The sequence below is a fragment of the Dipodomys ordii genome, unplaced genomic scaffold, assembly GCF_000151885.1.
Source record: "Dipodomys ordii isolate 6190 unplaced genomic scaffold, Dord_2.0 Scaffold1, whole genome shotgun sequence".
In the NCBI taxonomy this organism is placed as follows: Eukaryota; Metazoa; Chordata; class Mammalia; order Rodentia; family Heteromyidae; genus Dipodomys; species Dipodomys ordii.
In genome coordinates, this window is record NW_012267217.1 from 37,499,990 (window position 1) to 37,525,543 (window position 25,554).

The 25,554-nt window shown below is 38.7% G+C and overlaps 1 protein-coding gene across 3 annotated transcripts; it reads right to left on the reverse strand.

Annotated features, from left to right (window-relative positions):
• Positions 1-192: 192 nt before the first annotated feature.
• Kctd18 (potassium channel tetramerization domain containing 18) lies at positions 193-25,507 on the reverse strand. 3 transcript variants are annotated; one of them, XM_013011225.1, is made up of 7 exons: positions 25,357-25,507; positions 14,244-14,460; positions 12,404-12,615; positions 9,615-9,808; positions 8,295-8,389; positions 4,111-4,213; positions 193-1,799 (listed from the first exon to the last, which is right to left on the reverse strand). In XM_013011225.1, exons 2-7 carry the CDS (start codon positions 14,401-14,403, stop codon positions 1,319-1,321), a joined length of 1,245 nt encoding a protein of 414 aa, XP_012866679.1. In that variant the 5' UTR covers positions 14,404-14,460; positions 25,357-25,507; the 3' UTR covers positions 193-1,318. The 3 variants fall into 3 exon arrangements, with proteins under 3 accessions (XP_012866679.1, XP_012866672.1, XP_012866687.1); XM_013011218.1 differs by lacking the exon at positions 25,357-25,507 and adding an exon at positions 17,031-17,117; XM_013011233.1 differs by lacking the exons at positions 9,615-9,808; positions 25,357-25,507 and adding an exon at positions 17,031-17,117 and having other exon boundaries at positions 12,426-12,615.
• Positions 25,508-25,554: the final 47 nt, after the last annotated feature.

Sequence of the window (25,554 nt, forward strand, 5' to 3'; positions counted from 1 at the left end):
ACCATTTCTGCCTAAATCAATCACCTATTTAAAAAGGTACCAGTAAGTAGATGAACAGTTAGCCAAAACTGGTTTAATTATTTTCTACTTTATCTGGACAAGAAAACAATTTTTGCAAGCAGAAATAGAAACGTTTTATAAACTTCCATATTACTTAAAGGTCCAAGGCTTTAATAAAGCACAAAGAAAGTGTCACTTTTTATGGAAAAGCTTTTATTTGAAAAGTAGTATTTTGAGTAGATACTTACTTTACTATTTCAAGGCAATGAAAGTACAATAATAAGCCCTGGAGGTAGTTTTACTACCCTGCTTTCTAAACTTTATGCTTTATGCAGGCATAGTGCTCACTGAAAGTAGAAATATGTGATCCAATTATAAAACATAACTTGTAAGAGTAAACATACAAACTGAATAGCCATGAAAAAATAGAGGATTAATCAAATTTTTTGTTTAAAAATATTGTTATACAGAAATCTTATGCACAAAATCATATTATAATCAGAATGACTTCAGGGTCACGTCTGAAGAACAAATACTAACTTCAAGCTAAAAAGTTAAACATTCACACTCTCTTTTTCAAATTATTTTAAAAACTTCACTCTTCTAATTAAATGTGATATTTTAACAATTCATTACAAAACCATGTTATAACCATGTTTTCTTGTGGTGTATATAAATAGATCAGCTAACAGAATAGAGTTTTTTAAAAAAGCCAATTCAGGAAAGAAAATAAGCAAGACTCAAAGTGCGATCTCTAATGTCTTTTTTCCCTTCTTATCATTTCTTTCCATATTGTCTTTTGAGACCAGGAGCAATCATGGGTCCCTCACCTGATCCACACTTTCTCTGGAACTTCTCCCGGCTGTGACACAGTGAAGGCTGGCATTGACACCACCTTCTCCATCTCACAGATGGAAATGTCTTCCCCCACTCCTCAGACCCCTTCTTGGGCTGCAAGAAGTGGCATTACAAAAATTCATGGTGTCTATAATGGTAAAGCAAGAAAGAGGACTTCTCTAGTAATTACTGTGCTATCCTGCTTCATTGTCTCTATGCCAAATAAGTTAAAGAAATCTTAAAAACTAAAAATCACACTGACCATAGACAAACAACCCTTTAAAAGTTAGGAAAAGGAGAATAACTCCAACAACAAAGTCACACAAGTCATTCCATTCCTACATCACATAAGTCACTTTTCTAGCAACAATCCTAAGCAGAAACATGTTTTTCCTCCTACTGCATAAAGGAATAGTGTCACTTATTAGTATCAAAAGTGTTGGAAGCTCTGAGAAAATGGGAAATTTCAATTCCATCATTTTTATCCATCAGCCTGCTCTTTCCCATTTTCAGTCTGTCCACTTAATGTGTTAGGGGCTTCCAGAGAAGGCAGCTCTGGGGAGCCAGCCTGCATCCCCGCTGTGGGCGTGGGCACAGAAGGAATCACAGCACACAGTGGAGTCCTCTTCAGCTTTATCACTCGGTGGGATGTAGACTTCTTGTCAGAGAGTAGCACCTTTGCTGGCGAGGGGTGTGTGGCTCCATTCTCAGCACTCCTGGCACCATCACAAGCTGGAAAATGCCCAGATGCCCTCATACCCACATTGGGCATGGAGCACTGAGCTGCCTTTCTACGGCTGCTGTTGTGAGAGGTCTGGACAGTATTGGCTGGAGCCACCCTGACTGATGCAGAGTTCTTTACTTTAATTTGGGTGCTTGTGGAAGGGCCCAAAAACCTGACTGGCTTAGGACCAGCCTTACAGTTCACACCTTCTTCCTCTTCATTAAGGGTTATCAATCGCCTAGAAAATACAGAAGTCATATCTTTTTTTCAGCATTTTCACTTTTAGTAATGAATAAAAATATTTCCAAAGCATACCTTTTGGTTTAACAAAAAGGCTTTCCTTAAAACTGGAAGTTTAGAGATAAACCCACCTCATCTTTCATCTACTGGGTCAATATGTAAAATAGCAAGTTTACAAAAGATTATTCTCAATTTGAATGCAAACTTCATCTTTTAAAATCACACATAGTGTTAACATCAGCAAGAAGTTAAAATCTGGACCATTAACTAAGGATTATACAACATATCACCCTCTTCCCAATAGTCCAAATGTGGCCCAGAGAATCACAAGAATAATCAAGGTAGATTTTCCTACAACTGCAGTGTCAACAACTGAAGAAAAAGAAACAGAGTGTTCATAGCCAAATACAGATGAAAAACTGCTGCATATGTTTTCAAATGGACCTTTAAAATCCATTCTGACATATGAAAGATGTTTATTTAAGTTTGTTACATCTGCATTTCCCAGTCACACTGTCACCTTTGACAGCCAGTAAAATTCACATGTGTGGTTCACATTTTGTTGGAGACTACTAGAATAGTCAAACTCATGGTGTGGGTGTGGTTAGATGATTTCCAATTTGAAGTCTGGGCAAGCCTTCAAAGACTCCTGAATAGTTTACCATTCATTATAAACAGCCTTAAGACAACATTTCTAAAAATTACTTAGAATTGTCAAAACACTGCCAGTTCCTCTCATTGCTTTCCACCATCTCCCCATCATAAGGTCCACCTCACAGGCACACAGGTAAGGCAATTTTCTCCCAGCCTAGAGAGGAACCACCAAATTGTCTCCAAACACTGTCAAACATCCACTGGAAGGACAAAAACACCTCCAGTTCAGAGACACTGCTCTTTAAATAAACAATATTTGTCCATCATAAAGCTTATCTCATAGTGTCCTTGAGAAATGAGATGTGTTTTAACAAAAGATGACCAATTTTTTAAAAAACTTAATAAGCTGTATTTCTGCAAAAGAAGCCAGAGGCAAAACTTAAAAAGTAGTCTGAAATTCCTTAGATATGAATCAAATCCTAAAACAAGCAATCAAAAAAATCAGAATATTGAAGGCCATGAATAAAACTTAGATACTAAAAGAAAAAGAAACATTAATTTAAATAAAAACAAAGAAACAGATATGGGATGAATTTAATGCTAATAATTTCATGGAGCACAAGAAAATATCATCAAATAAAAATGCTATTTATGGCAAATAAATGAGAAAGGAATTCAGAATAACCCACAGGAAATTTCAAGTATTAAGTCTAAACAGATTCTTTTTCTACTGTCAAATATAGCCTAGAATTCCATTTCTGTTGGGGGTAAAAAATGCCTACCAGAGCATTCCAGTGGTCTCCACTAGTATTTTTTTTTCCAGTAAGGGGCTGGGGGAATACCAACACCAAGGTTTGAACTCAGGGCCTCTAACTTGCTCAGCAGATTGCCTACATTTGAACCACACCTCTAGCACAGCTGTTTACTGGCTATTTTGGAGATGGAGTCCCACAAACTTTTCTACCTGAGCTCCTTCAAGCCATGATTTTTTAGATCTCAGCTTCCTGAGTAGGTAGGATTACAGGCATGAGGCACTGGCACTATGCTATGAAGTTCATATTTTTTTTTTTCAGTAGTCTTAGGGATTGAACTCAGTCTCATGGTGTTAGGCAAGTCATGCCTCTAGCTTCCACCAGCATTTTCCAAACCTTACTGGGCTAGGCACAGTGGCTCATATATGTAATCTTAGCTGCTACATGGGAGGTGGAGACCATCAAGCTCATAGTTTAAGGCCAGCCCAGGCAAAAAAGTTCATAAGATCCCGTCTGAACCAATAAAAGCATAGGTATGGTAGCACTAACACAGTTATCCCAGAAGGCATAAATGAGAGTATTGCAGTACAGGCTGGTTCTGGAATAAAAACAAAACTATATTCAAAAAATAATACAATAGGATTCAGGGTGTGGTTCAAATGGTAGAGAGCCTGCCTAGCAAGCACAAAGCCCTGAATTCAAACCTCCTTCACCTCCAGATTTAGGGAATTATTTCAACTCTTATACACTATTTCAGTAACTTTGTATTTATTAAGATCTATATTTTGATGGTAAGGTAGACTATCCATCTAGGTCATTAATAAACTTAATAAGATCAAGGATTATTTCTCTTTTCTAAAGTCATTAACAATATCAATTACAGATTTTTAAAAATACAAAATAACTCATTTGTACAACTACTTAAAGATAATAAAATTATAATTTTAAAAAATCACAAAGAACCTCTTTCGAATTGGGGCCATGTGACGCAGGCTTCCAAGTAAAGGCTGTTCTTCCAAAGTCCAACATTCTATCAGCTCATGAGGGACCCTCCAATAGCTAACACCTTGAAGATAAAAAGGCATCATTAAGGGAGCTCCAAATACCATAAGCAATGAGCAACAGTATAAGCCCAACAAGATGTAGTATAAGGTTATGTCTCTCACCTAATGAAGGGTAGGATGACAACACAAACAGGAAGTGCTCACTGAATGCTCTAGGACAGTAAAGTGTCACAGCTCATGACCTGGGTTCAGGCAAAGCTGATTAACTACCCCATCTTGCCACTGACTGCTGAGATAATCAACTCATGATATATGCCCAACTGGCAGCTGAGGCACTAGCCAAAACTAACTAGATATGAATCCTACTCTCAATCACTGATGTGACCCTGGGAATGATATTTTCTGGACTGAAATTTTTATTTCCTCAGTGATATGCTGATAAAAACAGTATGCACTGTTATCAGTGCATACAGTTATGAGGTGATCACTGAAGGGCTCACGACCAACTAAGCACACAGAAAGTGTCAGGTGCCTTTGTAAGTCAGCCATAGTGTTGGCAGTATAGTAGCACTTGGAAGCAGTGATTATATCACTTTCCCTGTAGACTTCATGAGGTGGGGTTACTAGCACTGCTCTGTAAACAGCACACACTGAAAATAGGAGACATCACCACTCTATGAAAATGAGAATAGTGATTCCAGACAAATTCATTTTCAATTTTAAGTTTGATATTCTCTTCTGATTAGAAAGTAAAAGCTATGTTCTTTTGAGTCTCCAAAACACTGTTATCAATAAAGAGGTCAGCTACAAAGAGTCACATAGTACATGATTCTATTTGAATGAAATATCCAGAATAATTAAATCAATTAAGACCAAAGTGGAATGATGGTTGTAAAGGACTAATAAAAAGTAGAATGGGGACTAATTGTTTATAGAGGTTACTAGAATTGCCTCTGAGGTGACAAAAAATGTTTTGGAGATACCCAAGTAAGAGTTATCAGTTGTCCAAATTGTAAAAGTAGTAAATGCCACTGATCGATATACTTTAAAGTAGTTAATTCTATATTATGTGACTTTCAATTCAATTTTAAAAAGTTATATACAGATACATGAAAAGATGCTCAAAGAATTATAGTAAATAAAAACTTCTCAGCATTAAAAAATAATGCCCTAATAACCCTTTAAGTTCCAAGAATGGACTTGGTGTCTTTTTTACCACTAAAGTTCTCATAGTAATTACAAAATTGGCTTCTTAGAATGCTATTTTAAGATACAACCATGTTAATGTATATGTCAATGATCTTTTTATTGATGAGAGTAGCATTTCCTTCCATGACTAGTCATTGCCACTTGTTTAAATAATAATTTTTCATAATTATTAAGGTAATTCACATTTACCGTACAAAACCTGGGAAATATAGAAAAATAATTAAAAATGTAAAATCACACTTAACCTGAAAACTATTTTATTCCAATCTTTTTTTTCTGTTCATGTGATATGCTCATAACTGAAAAAGTTTTATAGTTGTTTCCTGCTTTTTAATCATTGATTTTATCACAAAGCTCCCTTCTATATAAAGTTATACATAATTTAACAGTCATCATATTGGATTATATAATCATATATTACAATATATAAACATATTCCATGTATTGATATAACATATAAATAATATTCTAAAATAATCTTAATGGCTGTATTCCATCTTGTGATTGTACCAAAATGTATGTAGCTAAATTTACTTTTTTAATTATCTATTTTGAGCTTATAACTTATATCCCTATTAATAAATCAATTGTTTGATTAAATGATATGAAAATTTTGTTTTTCCTCTCAAGTATATTTCTCAACTACTTATTAAGTAATCTATTTTCTTCCATTGGTAATTCATACTTTGTATCACATAGCATTTTTATTTTTATAACTTCATTAGAGTTTACTCTGTCTGCTCTATTCCTAAACCAGAACACATGGTTTTCACTAAATCTATAGCATGTTTTACTATCAAATAGAATTAAGATATATCCCTTTCATTACTTCTACTTCCCCAAATTTTCATTTCTACTTTACATGTTCATTCCTACATAGGTCTATATAATATGGATGTACAGATAGTTCAATGAACAAGGGGAGAGATGTCTAAAGGAGATGCCTAAATACATATTAGCAATTTTCTTCATTAGAAGACCCAAGCATGTCTTGGCCTGTCCCATGAATGGGATTTCCCCCTAAAATTGCTAAATGATTTATCAAAGCTAGCTGCTGCTGATTCTATAACTACACTCAGTCCAGCTGATAATTATCTATTAAATTCAACACCTAAAATACTTTTTTACATTTTGTAAAAAGACATATGCCCACATAAAACAACTGTCTTCTCCCTTCCACAGACTTTTCTCTTACTTTTGTTTCCTGGTTTAAGGATTTCAAAGCCTCCTTGGAAACTGTTAAATAACAATGATGCTCCATTATGTTTTTGAAAGAGCTAAAAATCAATCAAAGGCTTTATAAAAAGTGAATGATCCTAGCTTTCCTCTTCAGCTTCCTAGTCAGTAGATAAAGAAGCCAGGCCAGGGCCTTCCCAAAGAATCCTGGGCATCCTGCCATGAGAGAGACACAAAAGAAGACACAGAACTCCAACCCCCCCCAACACTGTTCCTCAACTTAAGCATAAGTGTCTCAAAGTACACTAAATCATCAGTAATAAAGAGAAAAGCGCTTCTTTCATTATTATATGCCACTATGCTTGCTTGGAAAGTGTAACAAGAGAGGAGAAAAGAGGAAAAGTTAAAGAAACACAATTGATCAAAAAAGAAGAGCTGGGACCAGCACCCACCTGAACAAGGAATGGCAGGTATAAAGTTTGTAAAGCCGCTTCCTCTCTTTTCATTTATTTTCATGCAATCTGCAATCTGTCTCTACTAGCTTCAAGGTCATTTTGAAAAAAGGATACTGGATCTAACCAGTGCCATCTTAGCCACGTGGTGGCTAGATGCTAGGGTACTGGGTTTAACTGGCACCATCTTGTCTTCATGGTTAAGGCAAAGAAGTTCAATCCCCAGGTAATGGGTGAGCCTGAATTCCTAGAGGCAGGGACTTGAATGAGAGGTTACTGGACCTGTCCTTGCTATGAACCCTGACCCATGACCCTGGCCCTATTTAGGCCCAGATCAACTCAGGCACATTACTCTATGCCTCATGACTGTGTATCCTGGCTCTCTAGTTGCCACTTCAGTCTCTCCATTGGCGCTGATACGGTTTGTTGGTATTGGTCTTTTTCTCTTTCTTTCCTGCTCCCATGGCTCAGTTTTCTAACAGTGTTAAGTGTATTAGATGGTCTGCAGGTCTTTGAGACAGGAGTCTACCTGCAGATGCCAGCTCTTTAATAAAGACTCCCAATTTGACCTCTCTGTTTGTCCATAACTGAGTTCCAATACATTTTGAGGACTGAGATGCAATTATCACAGGATGCAATTTTGGAACTTACAGTGGTTTGTACAATACAGACATTCCATCTTTACTTGTTAATTAAAAAAAATATCCCTCTGGGATCCTTAAGCTAGTCTCCTTTCCAAGACTTGGTTTTCTTGTCAAATAGAAATAGCAAATAGTACACAGGGTTGTTCAGGACTAAGAGATATCTAATGTGAACTGCAAACCATAGCAGGTTTAAAGCATTACTATCCTTATCAACTCTAAGTAGTTTAATTAAAAATGGTCATTTTTCCAAGTGTGCATTTAAAGGTTTTGTTTTATTTGAGCTCTTTATACATGTCCTCCAGCATTATTTTCACTTCCTCTCCCTTTTTTATACATTATATGCTTAATTTAGGACAATGCTAGGTATCCAATAGATCCAAATAAGCTCATATTTAATTGAATTAAGTAGAAAAAGTATGCTTGATATTACTGAATTATATTATAGTAGCATCAAGATAGTGTAATAATATTTAGGAACTAATAGATTTTAAGGACATGTAAGTAAGCTGCCTCAGTGTTAGCAAGTAAGTAACACCTTGACACACTAAAAAGAATGCTTTCTCAAAAAACTATGTACATACATATATATATATAGCATTTCTACTTTGTCTTATTAAGGAAAAGTCTACTTACTTCCATGAAATGAAATAAATGTACTGTACCTTTTCCTTCCCAGGCATCAAAGGCATCCATCATTTTCTTCAACTCTGCTACTGAATAATAGCTCCAAATGTACTGAACATTATTTCCCGCCTCTCTAGAAATATTACAAAAAAAGAAAAGAAAACAAACCACCTAGGTGTGGATATATACACATACAGTCAACAGGCACTCTATAAATGGTAAGGGGAAATACACACACATATATCTATATGCATACAAACATACAATATGAATTTTTTATTGTGACAATATGAATTTTAAGCATGAACCATAACATATACTAATCTATGTTTGGTCTCTTTTTGCTGTAATAAAGAATTAACTTCATGATATAAACAAATTTTTTCAACAAGATTCTTTTTTCTTAAAATCAGCTAACTAATACAATTAGAAAAGATTCAACTTTCACTCAGATTAACCTGGCATCATGCCAGGTTTTTACATATTTTATATACAAACTTCCTTATCTGTAAGGAAGCTGGACACTGATGATATCTCTAAACAACTAAAACAAGCCTATACAGTCATACATTAGTCTCTAAGCTGTGACATAATCCAATTTCCCACAGAATTAAAGCAATAAAAGCTTCCTAAATAAATTTACCAGTATAAGTAAAACTACAGAGAGATTACAACTCTTAAGAAGTTAATATGTTCAAGTCATAGAATTCTAGAGCTGGAAGAAAAAGAGAAGGCTTTCTTTATTCTTAGTAGAGAACCCAAGGCACAGACTAGTCATTCAGTGGTCTGCCAACCTCTAAGCTAGTACATCCACTCCAGACTATGGTCCAAGGGAAACAGTGGGCATATAGCTTTTCTTTTCTTTCTTTTTATTTATTTTTTTTGGAGGGGTCCCGTCATGGGGCCTGAACTCTGGGCCTGAATGCTGTCCCTCAGCTCTTCAGCTCAAGGCTAGCATTCTACCACTTGAGCCACAGTGTCACTTCCGGCTTTTTTCTTTTTGCTTATGTGGTGCTGAGGAATCGAACCCAGGGCTTCAGGCATGCAAGGCAAGCGCTCTACCACTAAGCCAACTTCCCAGCCCCTCTTTTCTTTCTTTTTAAAGGCTTCTTCACTTTTTAAAGGCTTCTACAGGGTCTCTAGTGCTCAGTGCCTGTTGAGAACTGCTGTCCTCAATCACAAAGATGGCCTGTGACTTACAGCTCTGTGAAATACTCTGTATTATCACCTGCTCCAAAGCAGCCTATTTCCATAGCTGAGAGCCACTCTGTCTGCTGGGCCATGATGTCTTTTCTAATCCACAACTCTCTTAGTAGACACTGGCTGATTTGGTTAACTTTCACACTATTTGCACATACCTTTTAAAAATGCTTTTACTGTAAATCCTTCCTCCCAGCTGCTTATCAATAGCATCTGTCCCATCTGTTTTGGTGGCATATACACCAATAATTCTACTCTCACAGCTCGCACCAGATGTGTTAAGATAGTGGAGAACCCAAACTGTTGGCTTATTGCAAACTAGGCCATATGAATCACAGAAGTCTGTTAAGGCCTAAAGCAAAAAAGAAAGAAAAAAATATAATAACATAAAATTTGGATTTAATTATGGCATAAAATAAAGAATGAATGTGCTCTATTATTTTCATGAACAGCTGCAATTTGAGATGGTCATAACAGAAAAAAAGAGATTATAAATTTCAGACTAGTCTTTAAACACATATGTTATGAATTAACTGGAGGAAGGAGGGGAATAAGCACAAAAAAATACCTCCCAAACCTTAACAACTTTTTATTTAGAGACTCCTTTTTCACACCGAAATTCTATTTTATCTTCTCTTTCAGTTTGCATATCACTTTTAATTTTATAATCTTCATATAAGAACTAGTGTTTTCTCATTCCTTTGTTTTTCTTAAAGTGTCTCATTTACCTGTATCTTTCTTCCACTTTCTACTGACTATCTCCATAGCTGGTCCCCAAATTACAACCATGAGTTAATGAGATAAACTTATTTTTTATACTAGTAGACATATGTAAACTCAATATATACTGCCTGAACTCATTTGACATTTATCCACCTATTCATTCATTCATTCACTTGAACATGTGGAGGTACCGTCTATGGTCTAAGAGATATAAGATATAAGATGATATTAACTGGTTTATAGCTAATACAGAAATCAGAAATCATTCAATGAGCCTTCAACACATGATATAATACTTATTATATGCCACCTGATAAGAAGACATGATGCTATAGGGCTAAGAGCAAGGGGCTTCACACAGTGGAGTGGTGGGGCCTTTGCTGGAACAAATGATATGATTGCTTTGAGGACCCTTAGGACAGGCATCTTTGTCTGTTTTGTTCACTGAAATAGACCATGTTTCTGCAATAGGGGCTGGCACAAAGAAGATGCCTAGTTGCTTACTAACTCAGGAATGAAATTAGGCCCCCTTACATGTCTTGTACTGGCATCTAACATTGCCATCTAATTTCTGTATTTGGTTCTTAACTTCCCTTGCACATCTTTATTTTCCAATTATACCATAAACTGCTTGAGGGTGAAAACTGAATGTTAAATACCTTGATGTCCTGCATAGTTCTTGTACAGTGCCAGACATGTCAGAAACATTTGAAATAAATATGTGTTGGCTGATAGAATAAGTGTGGGCTGCCCTTGTTCTTTTTCAATACAAACCAGAAATAGAACAGGATTCAAAAGAAGATAACCCTCTCCAACCTATCACCAAACTTTTGTAGCCCCATTCTGCAGATGTAGGAAATAGCATTGAAAGACTATATTATATGACAGTTAAATTATAAGTAACTTCAGGAGCAGAGCCCATGCCTCCCATGCAAATTCCAGAAGGGGATCTGGAACCAAATTAGCTTTTTTTTTTGTCTGCATGCCTAATAACCAAACATCCACCAGTTTGCTTATCTACACACTAACATCCAAATCAAATAATTCAAACCACTTAAAACATTCCCTAGGTAAGTGTTAATAATGAAAATTGACAGTTTTCATTATTGACAATTTTCTAGGGAGTATTTTTCTTGAATGTTAACTAGTAGCAAATATACAAAGATAAAAAAGCTTTTGAACTCATGTAAAAATCTTTAAAATGTGATTTGAAATGGAAACACCTTAAAAAAGATTTACCAGTCTCAAAGAAAATTTATCAAACTAATGTTTTAACTTAGTAACAAACTGCTATACTCACTAATTGAAGAGATTTTATTATTTAGCATGACCATTCCTTTAAAAATCACTTTATAAACCAAAAATAATTAACACTATGCTCTCATATACTACAGTTTTCTTAACTTAAAAAGAACTTTAAGCAAATCTAAGGTCATGAGTTCAATCGCTAATAGAAAAAAAGAAAGAAAAAACTTGTAAAGGAGAATGTTCTATTAAAAAGTCATCGAAGGCACTGGTATGTAGTAGATGACTGTAATCCCAGATACTTAGGAGGTTGAGAGCTGAGGATTGTGGTTCAAAGCCAGCCTAAGCAGATAAATCTAATAGACTCAGATCTCTTAAGTAATCAGAAAAAAAATCTAGAAGTGGAGGTATGACTCAAGTGCTGGAATTCCAGCCTTGAACAAAAAAAGCCAAGAAAGAGCACAAGGCCCTGAGTTCAAGCTCCAGTACCAGCATACAACAACAAAATTATCCAAGCCAAGCACTAGTAAATTATGTCTGTAATCCTGACTAGTTAGGAGACTAAGATTTTGGCTCAAAGGCAGCCCAGGAAGAAAGTCTGAAAGACTCATCTCCAAGCTGGGCTGGAGACATGGCTCAAGTAATAGAGCAAGTTTCAGCCACGAGGAAGCAAGTCAATAAAGAGCATGAAGCTCTGAGTTCAAGCCACATTACCAGCAAAAGGCTCAAAGTTCAACTTCCAGTACCACTAAAAAAGTTATGGGAATTTGATAAGTCTTTTAGCAATGTAATATACTTTTCTAGAATCAAATCTCAGCTTTATAACGTAAGTAGGAGTAATTAAGAAACATGTGCTCAAAACTGTAAAAGCTGCCTCCTGTTTGGTTTATGTGACAACACAAGCTATGAAAAATGGTATATATTGCTTTGTGTATAATAAATATAGGATTTTTTTTAAAACTTGAGAAAATGTCAAGACCTTTTTAAGTTCTATATTTGACCTTAAAGAATATGCCTCCATTTCATTGGCCAAGTGGTCAGACAAGCTGTATGGATAAGGTATGCCAAAGTAATCAGCTTCCTCCTGTAGGGCAACTCGAGTCTGTTCATCTGTGGGAATGTGAACTTCTCCGTGAAGATAATCCAAAAGGTATTTAAACAGGTGTCCATCGCGATCAATAACACAAGCCCCTAGAAAACATTCAGTTCAAAGACAATGATCAATTACAACTACAAAAGTTTCTTTCACCAAAGAAGGTTAACATCTAGTAAAAGAGGGTTAGCCACTCACGCTGAGCTAAAGTTTTGATGTTTTGACTTAGCAATAATACTTTAAAATTGAATTTGAGTGAATTGCTTGGGAAAATCATCTGAATTTATAGAACACTGCATATGAGTCTGGATGCAAATATATATAATCAGTAGTGTCATGTCTGGTTTATATGGTGTTCTATATACAGAGGGGGCAGGCCATGGGAATCAGTGGAGTTAAATCAAACCCATGCTTTACTCATCCAGGCATGCACTATGCCATGGAACTGTATTTTCCTGAATAGAAGGCCCTCTTTCATAGTTTGCACAAAGATATTGTGTGGCTTAGTGGTAGAGTCCTGTAGTCTTACTATTTAGGAAAATATACTCCAAGATCCACTTTAGTTACAATCACTCTATCCCACTATGGGCAACTGCAAAAGCTCACCACCCCTAGCCTTAGGTCAGTTGGACAAGAACAGAATGTGGCATGATCATCATATGATCAGTTAGTGAAAGTCAACTATGCTACAAGCATTGAGCAGGTGTGCCCTTTGTCTGGAGTGGTTGGGTTAATCAGATGGAGTATGAGAATCTACACTTAAAACAAGAAGAAATACTGTGTTGGCACCATTTTATGATAAAAGATGCTCTTTAGGAATTTAGTAGAATTGAAACCAAAAAGCTTCTGCATAAAGAAAATAATTCTTTCTCTTTTGATTAATGTAGAAAAAAAAAGGGCTAGCAAGGTAAAATCTTGGGAGTAGAGACTAAAGCTCAATTTCTGCTTCCTTTCATTATCAAGCCCTGGGTACCAGCTAGATATTTTCCCACTCTTTCAACTGCCATGTAGCTGAACAAATGACTTTCCCAAGCCCTGAGCTAGTGACAGCAGCCCACCTTTCATGCTCAGGACCCCTTGAGCCCTCTCTTCTACCACAGAACCACAGTGGATTCTAGGGTTCATGGAAGGTCCAAAACATAATACAGAAAGCCTTTCTTGGACTGATAAAGATTTCTTTACAAATAGCAGTAGGTTCATCAGTGGCTCCCACCATACTTGAAGCAGACACTTTATCCTATATTCTAGTTTCTTCCAAAACATCATTTCTGGTCCTCTGCCTCCCCTGGCATTTCTTAGCCACGCATCTCAGCACAGAGGAGACCACACAGGTATACCAGTGTGGAACACAACACTAATTCCATGACTGTCATCAACAAGGTGTCCAGCTGCTTTCTCCAGAGAAAAATGTTTTCTAACTTGAGAGAAAGAGAAACTGATAGACTTCAGCAGCTGTCATGTCACATGTGCTAATCTTGATAATTAGGTCACAGTTGGTCCTGACACCCTCTCACTTTCTTGCCCACTTTTAGCAACACTATCACAGACTTTAGAAACTAGTGCTTACTTTCCCTATGTACTTAATCTCCATACAGTCCTAATAAATTCAGTAATTAGTAGACTAATCTAATGCATTCCATGGTAATTAGGAAAATCAAAAGGAATTTAAAATAGATTCTATTTTAATGAATATTCACCATCATGCTTCCAAACTTTGGACATTTACCTGATTCATCTGTTTTTAGAGGAAAACGACCACTGAACATAGACGCCAGCATAGAGTCCTTAAAGCGGCACAGAGACTCACGCCGGGCTGTGAAAACACAGCCCCCGACGTTGAGTCGGAGAACTTCTAGCACCTCTTCATCCACCGTATGGTCCGCCATTGTGTCCTTAGCCACTCCAAGTTTTGCCTCACACTTTAAGTAACTTCAAAACTTCCTCTGTCAAAGCAAAAGGAAACACCACTGTAATTTTACCACTAAATGGATGTAAAACAAATACTTTTATAAATGATTTCAAATGACATCTTTGGAACCAGCAATGCTAAAAGATGCCATATAATATGAGTAAAGTTTGAGATATGCTAAGAAGTTGGAAAAATTTGACCTGGGATTTGTATCAGATAATAAAATATCAGCAAAGTATAGCTGCTGAACCAACTTTTTAAAGAATTAAAGTTACACATGGTCTATCACATGTAAAGCAAAGGTAGGGAATATGTGTAACCTTCAGTACACATGTCTTTATAACTTCAAAGTCTGCAGAGATCAGTATATTGCATGAAACTGAGTTTTATGACTTGGGATAAAATGCTAAGAACTTGGACAAATTATCTTTTTCTTGTTTTCTCATCTATAAAATGGAGGCAGCAATGTTGGCTACATCAAAGGACTGTAAGAAGCCAGGCATTGGTGGTTCACACCTCTACTACTAGCTACTCAGGAGGTTCAGATCTGAGAATCACATTTTGAAGTTTCCATGAGATTCTTATCTCCAATTAACCATCAAAAAGTTAGAAATGGAGTTGTGGCTTAAGAAGTAGAGTATCAGACTTGAGGGGGAAAAAAAGCTAAGAGATTAAAAAAAAAAGGGCCATCAGAGAATAATTAGCAGATAAAGAGAAAGTAATTATCATAAATTAGAGTCAGCCCTAAGCTGACCACTTTCTCTTAAGGAAAAAGAAAAAGACAAGGACAATAATGTAAGGAGACTGGGAAGGTGGCTCAGTGGTAGAGTACTTGCCTTGAATGCAAGAGGCCCTGGGTTCAATTCCTCAACACCACATAAGCAGAAAAAGCCAGAAGTGGCACTGTGGCTCACGTAGTAGAGTGCTAGCCTTGAGCTGAAGAGCTCAGGGACAGTGCCCAGGCCCAGAGTTCAGGCCCCACAACTGACACACACAAAAAAAAGAAAAAAGAAAAAGACAATGTAGGTTGTGATTAGGAGCTTGGCCTCAACAGCGAAGTTCAGTTCAAAATCCACTTCTCCACAGTAAGTGCCAGTTACTGGTAATTAAAAAAATAAATGCAGATATATATATATATATATATATGTATATATAAAATAATTTCTGGCTCACAGAGTGAGCAAAATAAATGACAAATATACTTAGTACGACAAGTTTTATCCTAAGTTATATACTGAGGAACTTGATATTGACTTTGGAGATTTAAGAAAACAAAAGAGCAGAATTTGTAACAATGATAATTTTAAATCTTGTCACAATTATAATACTAATAGCCAGACTGGTTTAGAACTACACGTTTAATACCTGTTAAATGTTATGTGTTTCAATTTCTTCACACTAGAGTGAAGCTTTAAGAAAGATTTAAATGATTTACGTGATTTTTTTCATCCACGTGTGACCCAAAAGTCACTGTTGTGTTCATTTAGAACCAGAAATGATACTGTGTGAAAAAGGTATCCTACATAATCTATACATTTCATAGCAAGCTTCAAATGGTTGCCAAAGGCTCAACTACGTCACTGTCAATTCACTTTTTATTAAGTGATCAACTATAATCCTTTTCTAGATGTTTCAGTTTGGCCTGCCACCAAAATAAGAAGAAAAAATGGGAACTAAAGGTCCAGCCTTCTAGAAAGATCCCTGTTAAGACACACCTTTGAGGCGTGGGATGGAGCCGGTTCTCACTACCAGTGAGTGACCAGCTCCCCTGGGATTCTGCCTCTACTTCAAGAACCTGGGCAAACCTGACTTCCCAAGTATCCATCCTGAGTTCGAATTCTGACACACTGCTTCAGGAATATATAATGCTCTGTACTTCTTCCTCATTTTATCCCACTGTTTTCAGCTCGACTTTTGGGTAGGGTGGGGCAGTGTCACTCTTAACTCCGCTTACAGAATGCTTCCCGGATCCGCTGTGTCCCTACTGACACAGATAAAACAAACACAAAAGCAAACCCCCAAACAGCCTTGTGGGATGTCCCGCTGTGTCCCCAACAGGGTCCCATCTAGCACTGGCCCGAGGCCCGTCTCAGGCCTGTCACTGACTAAGCGGCACCGGGATGTATGTGTGTGCAGGAGGGGGGAGGGGTCGGGGGGGGCAGCACCCCAGGCGGCCCAGAACTGCTCTCACCCCACCGGGGCGATCCCCAGTTCCAGCTGGCCCCGCGGCGGCCTCGGGGCGGGGGCGCGGTCCCGGGCCCCCCTCTCCCCTCATCAGAGCCGGGGCACGCCGACGTGCAGACTCCAGGCCCCGCGGCGTCCTTCCCGACGTCTGCGCGGCGGGACCCGCGGACCCGCGCCCGGGGTGGGGTGCGGTGGGGGGGCGCTCCGCCTCAGAGCCGGGTCAGGGGGGAAACGTGAGGAGCCGGGCACCCTGCCGGGAGGGGGTGGGCGCCTCCCACGACCGGAGGGAAAGACGACCCCGATTCGGCCCCAAGCCACAGCCTGAAGCCCCGGCGCCCGGGTCATCGGCGTCCCGCCGACTCCTGGGCCCGCGGCCCACCCGGCGCCCAGTGGCTGCGCCTCGGCGACTGCCTGACTGACCTGCGACCCGCCGGCCCTCAGTGCCGCCCCAGCCTGACACCGCGGGGCCGGACGCGGAAGAAGGCGCCTCCTCCGCTGCTCGGCAACTCCCGGAACAGAACAGCCCGACGGCGCCCCCGTGCGGCCTGGCCCCACGGCGCCGCAGGAGGGAGGGAGAGATAGAGAGAGAATGGAGAGCGCGGGCGCGAGGGAGCGCGTGTAGGAGCTCGCGATAGGCCACGCCCCGGAGCGGCCACGCCCACAACGCCACGCCCTCAAGCTCCAGGGCTCCGCCCCCGTGAACCAACCCAAGCAGGAAAGGGCGCCTTCCAGCTTTCTGGGAAGGGTGTTCAGCTAGGAATTATTGGTATAATGGATTTGGCCAAGTCCGTTCGAGTGGTGTGTGCGACTTACAAAGCTTTTCCACACAGAACTTCATTGTTTAATTTAAAATTGAAAGTTATATTTTGGAATCTTCACTCCCGTTTCTTTTTTAATTGTAAAGATACTGTACAAAAGAGTTACAGCTACGTGAGTAAGGTAAGAATACAGTTCCTATCAAACACTGTTACCCCCCTCCTTTGTTTTTCCCCTACCCATTTCTTGGCTGGAAGGTAGAAACTGTTACACTAAAATTGGCGAAAAAAGGCGAAAGAGAGAAAGAAAAAATAATTGTTTTCTTGATCCAGCAAAGAAAATTGAGGTTAGAGCAAACATTTATTGAACACTTTTGTACCTCTAACCCTGTGCTAAGTCCTTTGCAGAACTACCTAATTTCTCTTTCACACTAAACCCCAGTCTCCATTTCCATCTGTACGCTACCTTGTACATGGTCTTGTCTCCAAGGCACATCCCCAGAGTTCATGCTGATTGGTTCCTAATTCCTGTTAGGGCTCAGCAAGGGAGAAGGCAGTGAAAGGTAAGGCTGCCTCCCCCCTCAGAGATTAACAGGCTTGGGAAGCAGGGAAGGAGTGTCCAACATATTGAGCATTAGATTTGCGCCAGACACTGGGACTGAAGGATTGAACTAAAGCAATGTCACTGACCCGTGCAGCTTTCATTCTAGTACAATGGTCAGAAAACTTTTTCTGTAAATATGTTAGATTTTGTGGGTCTAAATGGGTAACATCCATTCTTAAGAGTATGGACCATAGAAAAACAAATGGTAGCCCACGGGGCTGTTCAAGTGGGAAAAACAAACAGTAAGCAAAATAGGATAGAGTCAAGGTAATAGTAAAGATGATAGCTTGGGTGGAGAAGTCCTCACTTATGAGGGGAATGGATGTTTGACAGCTAAAAATGAGAATAAGCACAGCTTCCGAAGTGATGAAGAATATTTAAGAAAAATAGGAGAGCAATTAGGATGGCCTTGGCTATTTGTATAAACAGAAAAGAATCGGTAAGGGTTGCTGAAAGGAGACTGTCAGGAGGTTGTTCAGGCAGAAGTGAATTTATTAGGAGAAACCAAACTGCCAGTAAGCACCAGCTGTAGATGGAGGTTTTCAGAGTGGGAATTTACAGCGGGGAAGAGAGATTATATAGGGGAGGGTGAGGCTCGGCCACAGCAGATGTAGAAGTGACCTTGGCACCTCGGGTCCTTTGCTGACTCACAGTCAGGAGATTGACAGTTACAGGTGATCACCAGTTTTGGGGGGGGGGGTGATTTCTGGTAAGGGTATCTGCTGTCTTTCACAAAGGAGGGTGGGTGGAAGGGCTGTTCTCTCAAGCAGACCTAATATTCCAACCTTTTGATTGTTATAAAGGGGCACAGATTCTCTCTGGCTACTTCATGCTGGCAAGGGGCATTGGTTTTAGGGGTAAAAGGCGAAGATGTCATCTGGTCTGGGAGAAGGCAGCGGTAACAGTTCCTTGGTGGTGTTTGAAGGTTAGTGAGCATTGGCACACAGGAAGATGATAGGAATTAAGACTGAACAGAGAGATAGAAACCAGGTTTTAAAACATCTTGTAGCCATGGTAGGAGTAAACAATTACTCTAAGCACAATGAAACCAATGGAAGGCTTTAAGCAGAGAAGTAACACACTTAATTCACCATTAAAAAAAATCACTCTGGCTACTGAAATGAGAATGTATTGGAGAGACATAAAACGCCATGTAGCCAACTGCTGTGCTACTCCAGGGGAGGAAAGTTGTAGCTTTGACTTTAAAGGCAGTAGAGTAGGTGAATGGATACATGAAAGATATTTAGGAGATGGAAATAACATGAAGTTTGCTGATGGACAAACTATAAGGTGTTAGTTCAAGTCTTCTGAGCAACCTACCAGATTGGATTAGACATCCAAGAGATTTATTGAGGAAAACACTCGTGAAGGAAAAATAGAGAAACATCTGAGGTGAATTGGGAGAGATATTAGAATACAAGCAAGTGTGAAACTTGTGCAAAACAGGAAAGGAAGGATAGAAAGGTTGTACACAGTATACGCTTCTAAGAAAATTCCTTCGAATCCAAATGTGGAGTCTCCAAGCCAAAGTCTACATTCTGAAGAGTCTGTATCTCCTGACAATGGACTTCAATATTCCTGTTGCTCTTAAATTGCTGTCTGGGATTAGGCCAAGGGAAGCGCAACATGGAACATGGTGATGGATTTCAGAACACAGAGGGCAGGGCAATCAGTCAACAATGCTCTCTGCAACTGGAGATTAGAAAGCTATTTTCATGGCTGCTACACACAGGAAACAAAGAAAAAATGGGGAATAATTACCTCTAGATTGTTCACTTGAAGGACCAAATGATGGGAAATTTACTAACATGGTGCATTATGGAAATAGAATGGCCTTAACAAAAGAGATCAGAACCTGTATTTTGCACTGCTGACATTCAGATGTAACAAATAGCCAAGAAGAGAGACAGAACAAATTAAGTAAATTGGAGCTCGAGTGAAGTACTGTGATTAAAAAATATAAATTTGGAAGGTATAATCATTTAAAGCCATGAAACCAGATGGAATAATTGCAGTGACAAGATGCCTAAAATAAACTATGTATAAGTTTCTTCAGGCTGACGCAAGAATCTTGGAAGATGATTGGACATTGGACGCTCCAGTTTCTCAGCCCTGAAGGATGAATGGAAAGGTTGGGCGAGATTCGTCTTTTCCATAACTATTCCCCTTCCCCCCACCACGGGAGATTGAGAAACTAAGTTACTGGGATGATAACAATAATAATTGTTCATAATAGCTAACATGTTATCTAGGGTTTTTGTTGTTGTTGTTTTTGGTCAGTCCTGGGGCTTGAACTCAGGGTCTGGGCAATGTCCCTGAGCTGCTTTTATTCAAGGCTAGTGCTCTGCCACTTGAGCCACAGCTCCACTTCCAACTTTTGTCTATGTATGTGGTACTGAGGAATCGAACCCAGGGCTTCATGTACGCTAGGCAAGCACTCTTCCACTAAGCCACATTCCCAGCCCTATCCAGAGTTTAGAAAAGGAAAAAAAAATCCAGCCCAGATCCATCACAAATATCAACAGGACCACTCCACCAGGACGCCTTCATGATGATACCATGGTAAGACTGAAATGTTCTTCTGAATAATGTTCTGTTCTCTCAACTTTGCTCCTTCCCTCAGACATACCTAAAACCACAATAACTAATAAATGGTGTATATCTATATACATATATATATACATATATATGTATACATATACATATATATACATATATATGTATATATATATATATATATACATATACATATAAAATCACCCCCAAAAAAGTTTCTTCATCCCCTGGTATAGGAAAAATATTACTGTGGCTCAAAAATACACTGAAAATTTATTGAAAATGTTACTCTCAACTAATAACTAAAAACAAGCAGCACATTACAAACTAGAGATAATATTTGCAACAAATATTGAAGACAACTCATAAAAATTGAAAGGGAAAATGAACAATCCAAGAGAAATATACAATAGATGTAGATAATTAAGAAACATAGACACAAGCACACAACAACAAAAAATGCTAGCTTATCAACAGCATTTTATTTCTCATAGCTTTGGAGGCTGAAGTCTAATACCATGGTGTCAGCTGACTTTCTGGGAGAGACTTTTCTTAATTGCTTGTAGGAGATTGCCTCCTACTTAAGGTCTTCTCCCACTCCTACCTTATTAGATCTAGAGCTGTGGTAGGAGATAGGATTAATCCTGTTTCTCTTCCTCTTTCAAAATGCCATCAGTAATAGGAAATGTGAATGTCACAAAAAATATCAATCATCTACTTTAATGATAAAATTAAGATGAAAGAATAAAAGTAATCTTTGGTACATTAAACAATCACTAGTTTTGTTTTTTTAATGGAGAAAGACGTTACTTTAAGATTGAATGTATAAGCTTTTTCCATACCCAATCTTTATAAGAAATATTTAGATTATTGCTATAATTTTATAGAAAAAAAACAGGCCTTAATTGTTTTAAATGTTTAGAACAAATAGCTACATTTTTTCCTGCTTTGGCAGAGAAAGTACAATGAGGCTATTTGTTTGGGTTTATATTTATTATCTAAATTTTGTTTATAAGGAATCTAAGCTGATCACTCAGATTCCAACTTGCTTTGGTCAACAGGACACCCAGTTAGAAACCAGTGCTTTGTATTTCATTGTATGATTAATTGTATGCTAAGAGGCATTATCTTGTGGCATGGTTGAAATCAGAACAGCTTAAAGTTTAGGCTCCAAAGAATAATTTCCTTTTTATTCAAATAGACAAACTATAGGAGATAAAGAAGTTTTGGTCCATTTTAAAATAATACTTCTATTCTTAATTTTTTTTAATTACATATACCAACACATTTTCAATGTGGAGCTGGTTATTTTTAGTACTTTTTTTGGGGGGGGGTCAGTCGTGGGACTTGAACTCTGGGCTTGGGCTCTGTCCCTGTGTTCTTCAGCTCAAGGCCAGTGCTCTACCGCTTGAGCCACAGCACCACGTCCGGTTCTCTAGTAGTTTATTGGAAATAAAGAAAGACCTAAGGGGGGCGGGGGGAGGAGAGACTGAGTCCTGGAATTTGACAGGTACTCCTTGGAAATAAGAGTCTCATGGACCTTCCTGCCCAGGCTGGCTTTGAACCACGATCTTCACATCTCAGCCTCTTGAGTAGCTAGGATTACAGGCATGAGCCACCAGCGCCTGGCTCTGGTTATTTTTAAGAAAGCAGAAAATGTTTTAAACGAAATGATATATAATAGTCCGACACTCACATTTGAAAGCTTATAAGCCACATACATTTACAAACTCATCTATGCTCATAAATCTGGTCCTTTTCCTCTGTATCCACCCTCTGAGGAAGAGGTGACCTTCAGCCCCTGGTGTAGCCCACATGGTAGAGCTCAAAACAGATGACTGGATTTAGGAGTCACCAGTGAACAGTAATGGAAATCATAGGCATTCATTATGTTATACAAGTAGAGAATGTAGAAGTACAAAGAGCTAGAGGGAGCATCCTGCCAAACATCAATGTATAGTGTTCATCAAGAAAGATGAAAAAGATAGCAGAGAGAATGTGAGAGAGAGAAGACATGGCTTTCATGGAGGGAAGAGAGTTCATTTCAAAGAGGTAACAGACAAAAAAGAAAGACTTAAGGGTGTGTGTGTTGGGGGGGGGGGGACCGAGTCCTGGAATTTGACAGGCACTCCTTGTGTAGTAGAAAGGATGGAGATGATTATGAAAACTAACAGTAGTTACATGGAATCCAGGCTGGAGGGAGGGTTTGTACTCTACTTTAAGCTGAGGAGGAATAGGTAGAGGAGAGTGAATATCATAAGAAAGATAGTAGTGGTGTGACATTCTGTGAAGCCAGAATTGGAACATAGACTACATGGAAGACCCTACTTCTTCCTAAGAGTCAAGAAGAAAAGACAATGGGCTAGATCATAGGCATAGATTATTAAAAATATAGGAAAACAGATAGGAACAAAATCAATTAATACAAGATCATGTCACAATAAAAGCTTACAGTTTTAACAAGGAACAGTATATAAAGGCCTTATCACCTGTGTGTATGTGTGATGTGTGTGTGTGATTTTTGAGGCAAGAGCCTGCTATATGGCCTGGGCTAACCTGGAACTCACTATGTAGCTCAGGCTAGCTTGAGATTCACAGCCCTCCTGCCTCAGCCTCCACAGTACTGAATTTACAGGTGTGCCCTACCCCATTTGGCTCTGTCTAGAATTTTAATCCAGGGCTCTGCCTCTATCTATTATACAAAGAGGCAAATGGCAGAAAGCAAGCTGAGATCCAGTTAAATTCAGCTACTTTTTAGGTTCATGATTGGATATGATAGGAAGGTACATTTTGACTGCTTTTTACAATTTGCAAAGCACTTGTACTGCTCTCCCTGCACTAAAACAGCAATTAATATCTTTTGATATTCTAATCCAATAATATCAAATATATCTCCAACATCTGACTTCTCTGTCTCCCTTTTCTATTTATTTTAGTTCTAAGGTTATAGCCATAAAACAAACCAGTTGGGAAGAAAGCAATATTAATGTATTGGTACAAAATGGTCTGTTGATCAGAAACATCATAAAAATATATTGGATGTCAGTATCAATCATTATTTTATAAATGAATAAACAGAATCCCAGAGGGATTAAGTGATTTGGTAGAAATTATATAACCATTAGGTGGTAAAGATATGACAAGGTTCATTTAAAGAAGCATAGATATTGAGCATGTAACGTGCTAGGCTAGGTAAACAAGATACAGTGCTACTTAACTCATAGGCAGCCATAAATTATATTCTAAACCACTATTATTGAAGTTTTTATTGTAATTTTGGCAGTTGGCCAATGAATAAACATTTTCCCAAAGAATCATGCAACTCAATCTACTTGAAGACTGATCTAGAAACATATTATTAGACTAAAAGGCTTTAAATCAAAAGCACCATTTGCATCACTTACCTATTTTCTTTAAAAAGATGAAGTCATGATTCCCAAATGAATGAAACATTGCTAAGAATATGAAGTTGGCATGATCAGTTAAAACATAAATTTACAAGCTATTTTTATTTTTCAATCTAATGGAATACAGAAGGGAAAGATTCTATATTTTCTGAAAATTTTCATATTCTATTTTTATATATTTTTTATTGTAAAGATACTGCACAGAGGGGTTAGTTACATGCAGATACATGAGTAAGGTAATGAGTACATTTCTTATGGAGCATTGTCACCCCCTCCTTTGTTTTTCCCCTACCTTTCCCCTACCTTGCCCGTCCCTTCCCATCTCCCCTCTCCCAGCCCCCCACCAAGTTGTAAAGTTCTTTTCTACATAGGGGTCTTGTACATCTCATTGTTACAATGTGTCAACCTGTACCCTTATTTCAGCTTTTTGTTATTTCCCTTCCCCTCCCCAAATTAGAAAAATGTATATACAAGATGCAGGGCACCAACATCAAATACAGTGAAAACAGGGGTTATACCATGGGGGAAGAACATACAAAGAAACAAAAAAATCGCATGGTACATTATAAGTACATTAAAACATTCCAATTTTTTGTTGGTTAATTTGTCTTTTAGATACGATCTCACTTTATAGCCCTAGATGGTCTGTAACTTGCTAGGTAGCCCATACTGGTCACTAATTTACAATCCTCCTGCTTCAGCCTCCTAGTGTTGGGATTACAGATGGAAACCACCACATCTGACCTTTTATACATTATGAAAGTTATCTGTGAAAAGAACCAAAATTGCCTTGAAAAATAAAGCGGATAGTACATGCATAAACACAGTTGTAACAGCAATTAACACCATTCTTGGACACTGAAGTAAAACAGATTGAAATACTGAGTTCGAGTTATGAATGAAATGTCAACGCTGCTTTCTCTCATAAAGTTAAAAAGGAAACAGGAAAGACTTTTAAGTGAAAACTAGCCAAGCACTGGTGGTTTACACCTGTAATCCTGGCATCTCAGAAGGCCCCAAACTGAGGCTTTAAGTTCAAAGCTTCAAAGCTCAGGCCTGAAAGACAAATCTGAGAGACTCTTGAGAACCAGCAAAAAGCTTGAAGTAGAGATATGGCTCAAGTGGCAGAGCACCAGCGTCGAGCAAAAAAAAAAAAACAAAAACCAAGGGAGCATGAAGCCCTGAGTTCAAGCCGTAGTACTCGCATGGAAGAAAGAAAGGAAGAAAGGAAGAGAGAAAGAGAGAAAGAAAGAAGAGAAAGACGAGAGATAAAGAGAAAGAAGAGAGAGAGGAAAGGAAGGAAGGAAGGAAGGAAGGAAGGAAGGAAGTAAGGGAGGGAGGGAGGGAGGGAGGGAGGGAGGAAACTAAAGGCCTTCATCATTGTGAAGGCAAGGATGCAAGATGGGAGGTAGCAGGTGACTTACAGGAATGTAAACAACAGAGGTGACACGGCTCTCAAGCCTCTTAGACATCAGATTAACGAAGGTAATTTCGTTAGAGGCCCATTCCTCTCCCACCAGCGCGTGGAGGGGGCTCCTGGCTCCCCGCCCCACAGAGCTGTCCCGGGAGCCCCCAGCGCTCAGCAGCGCTCCAGCGAGGTCCCGCCCGTTCCGCCTGCCACT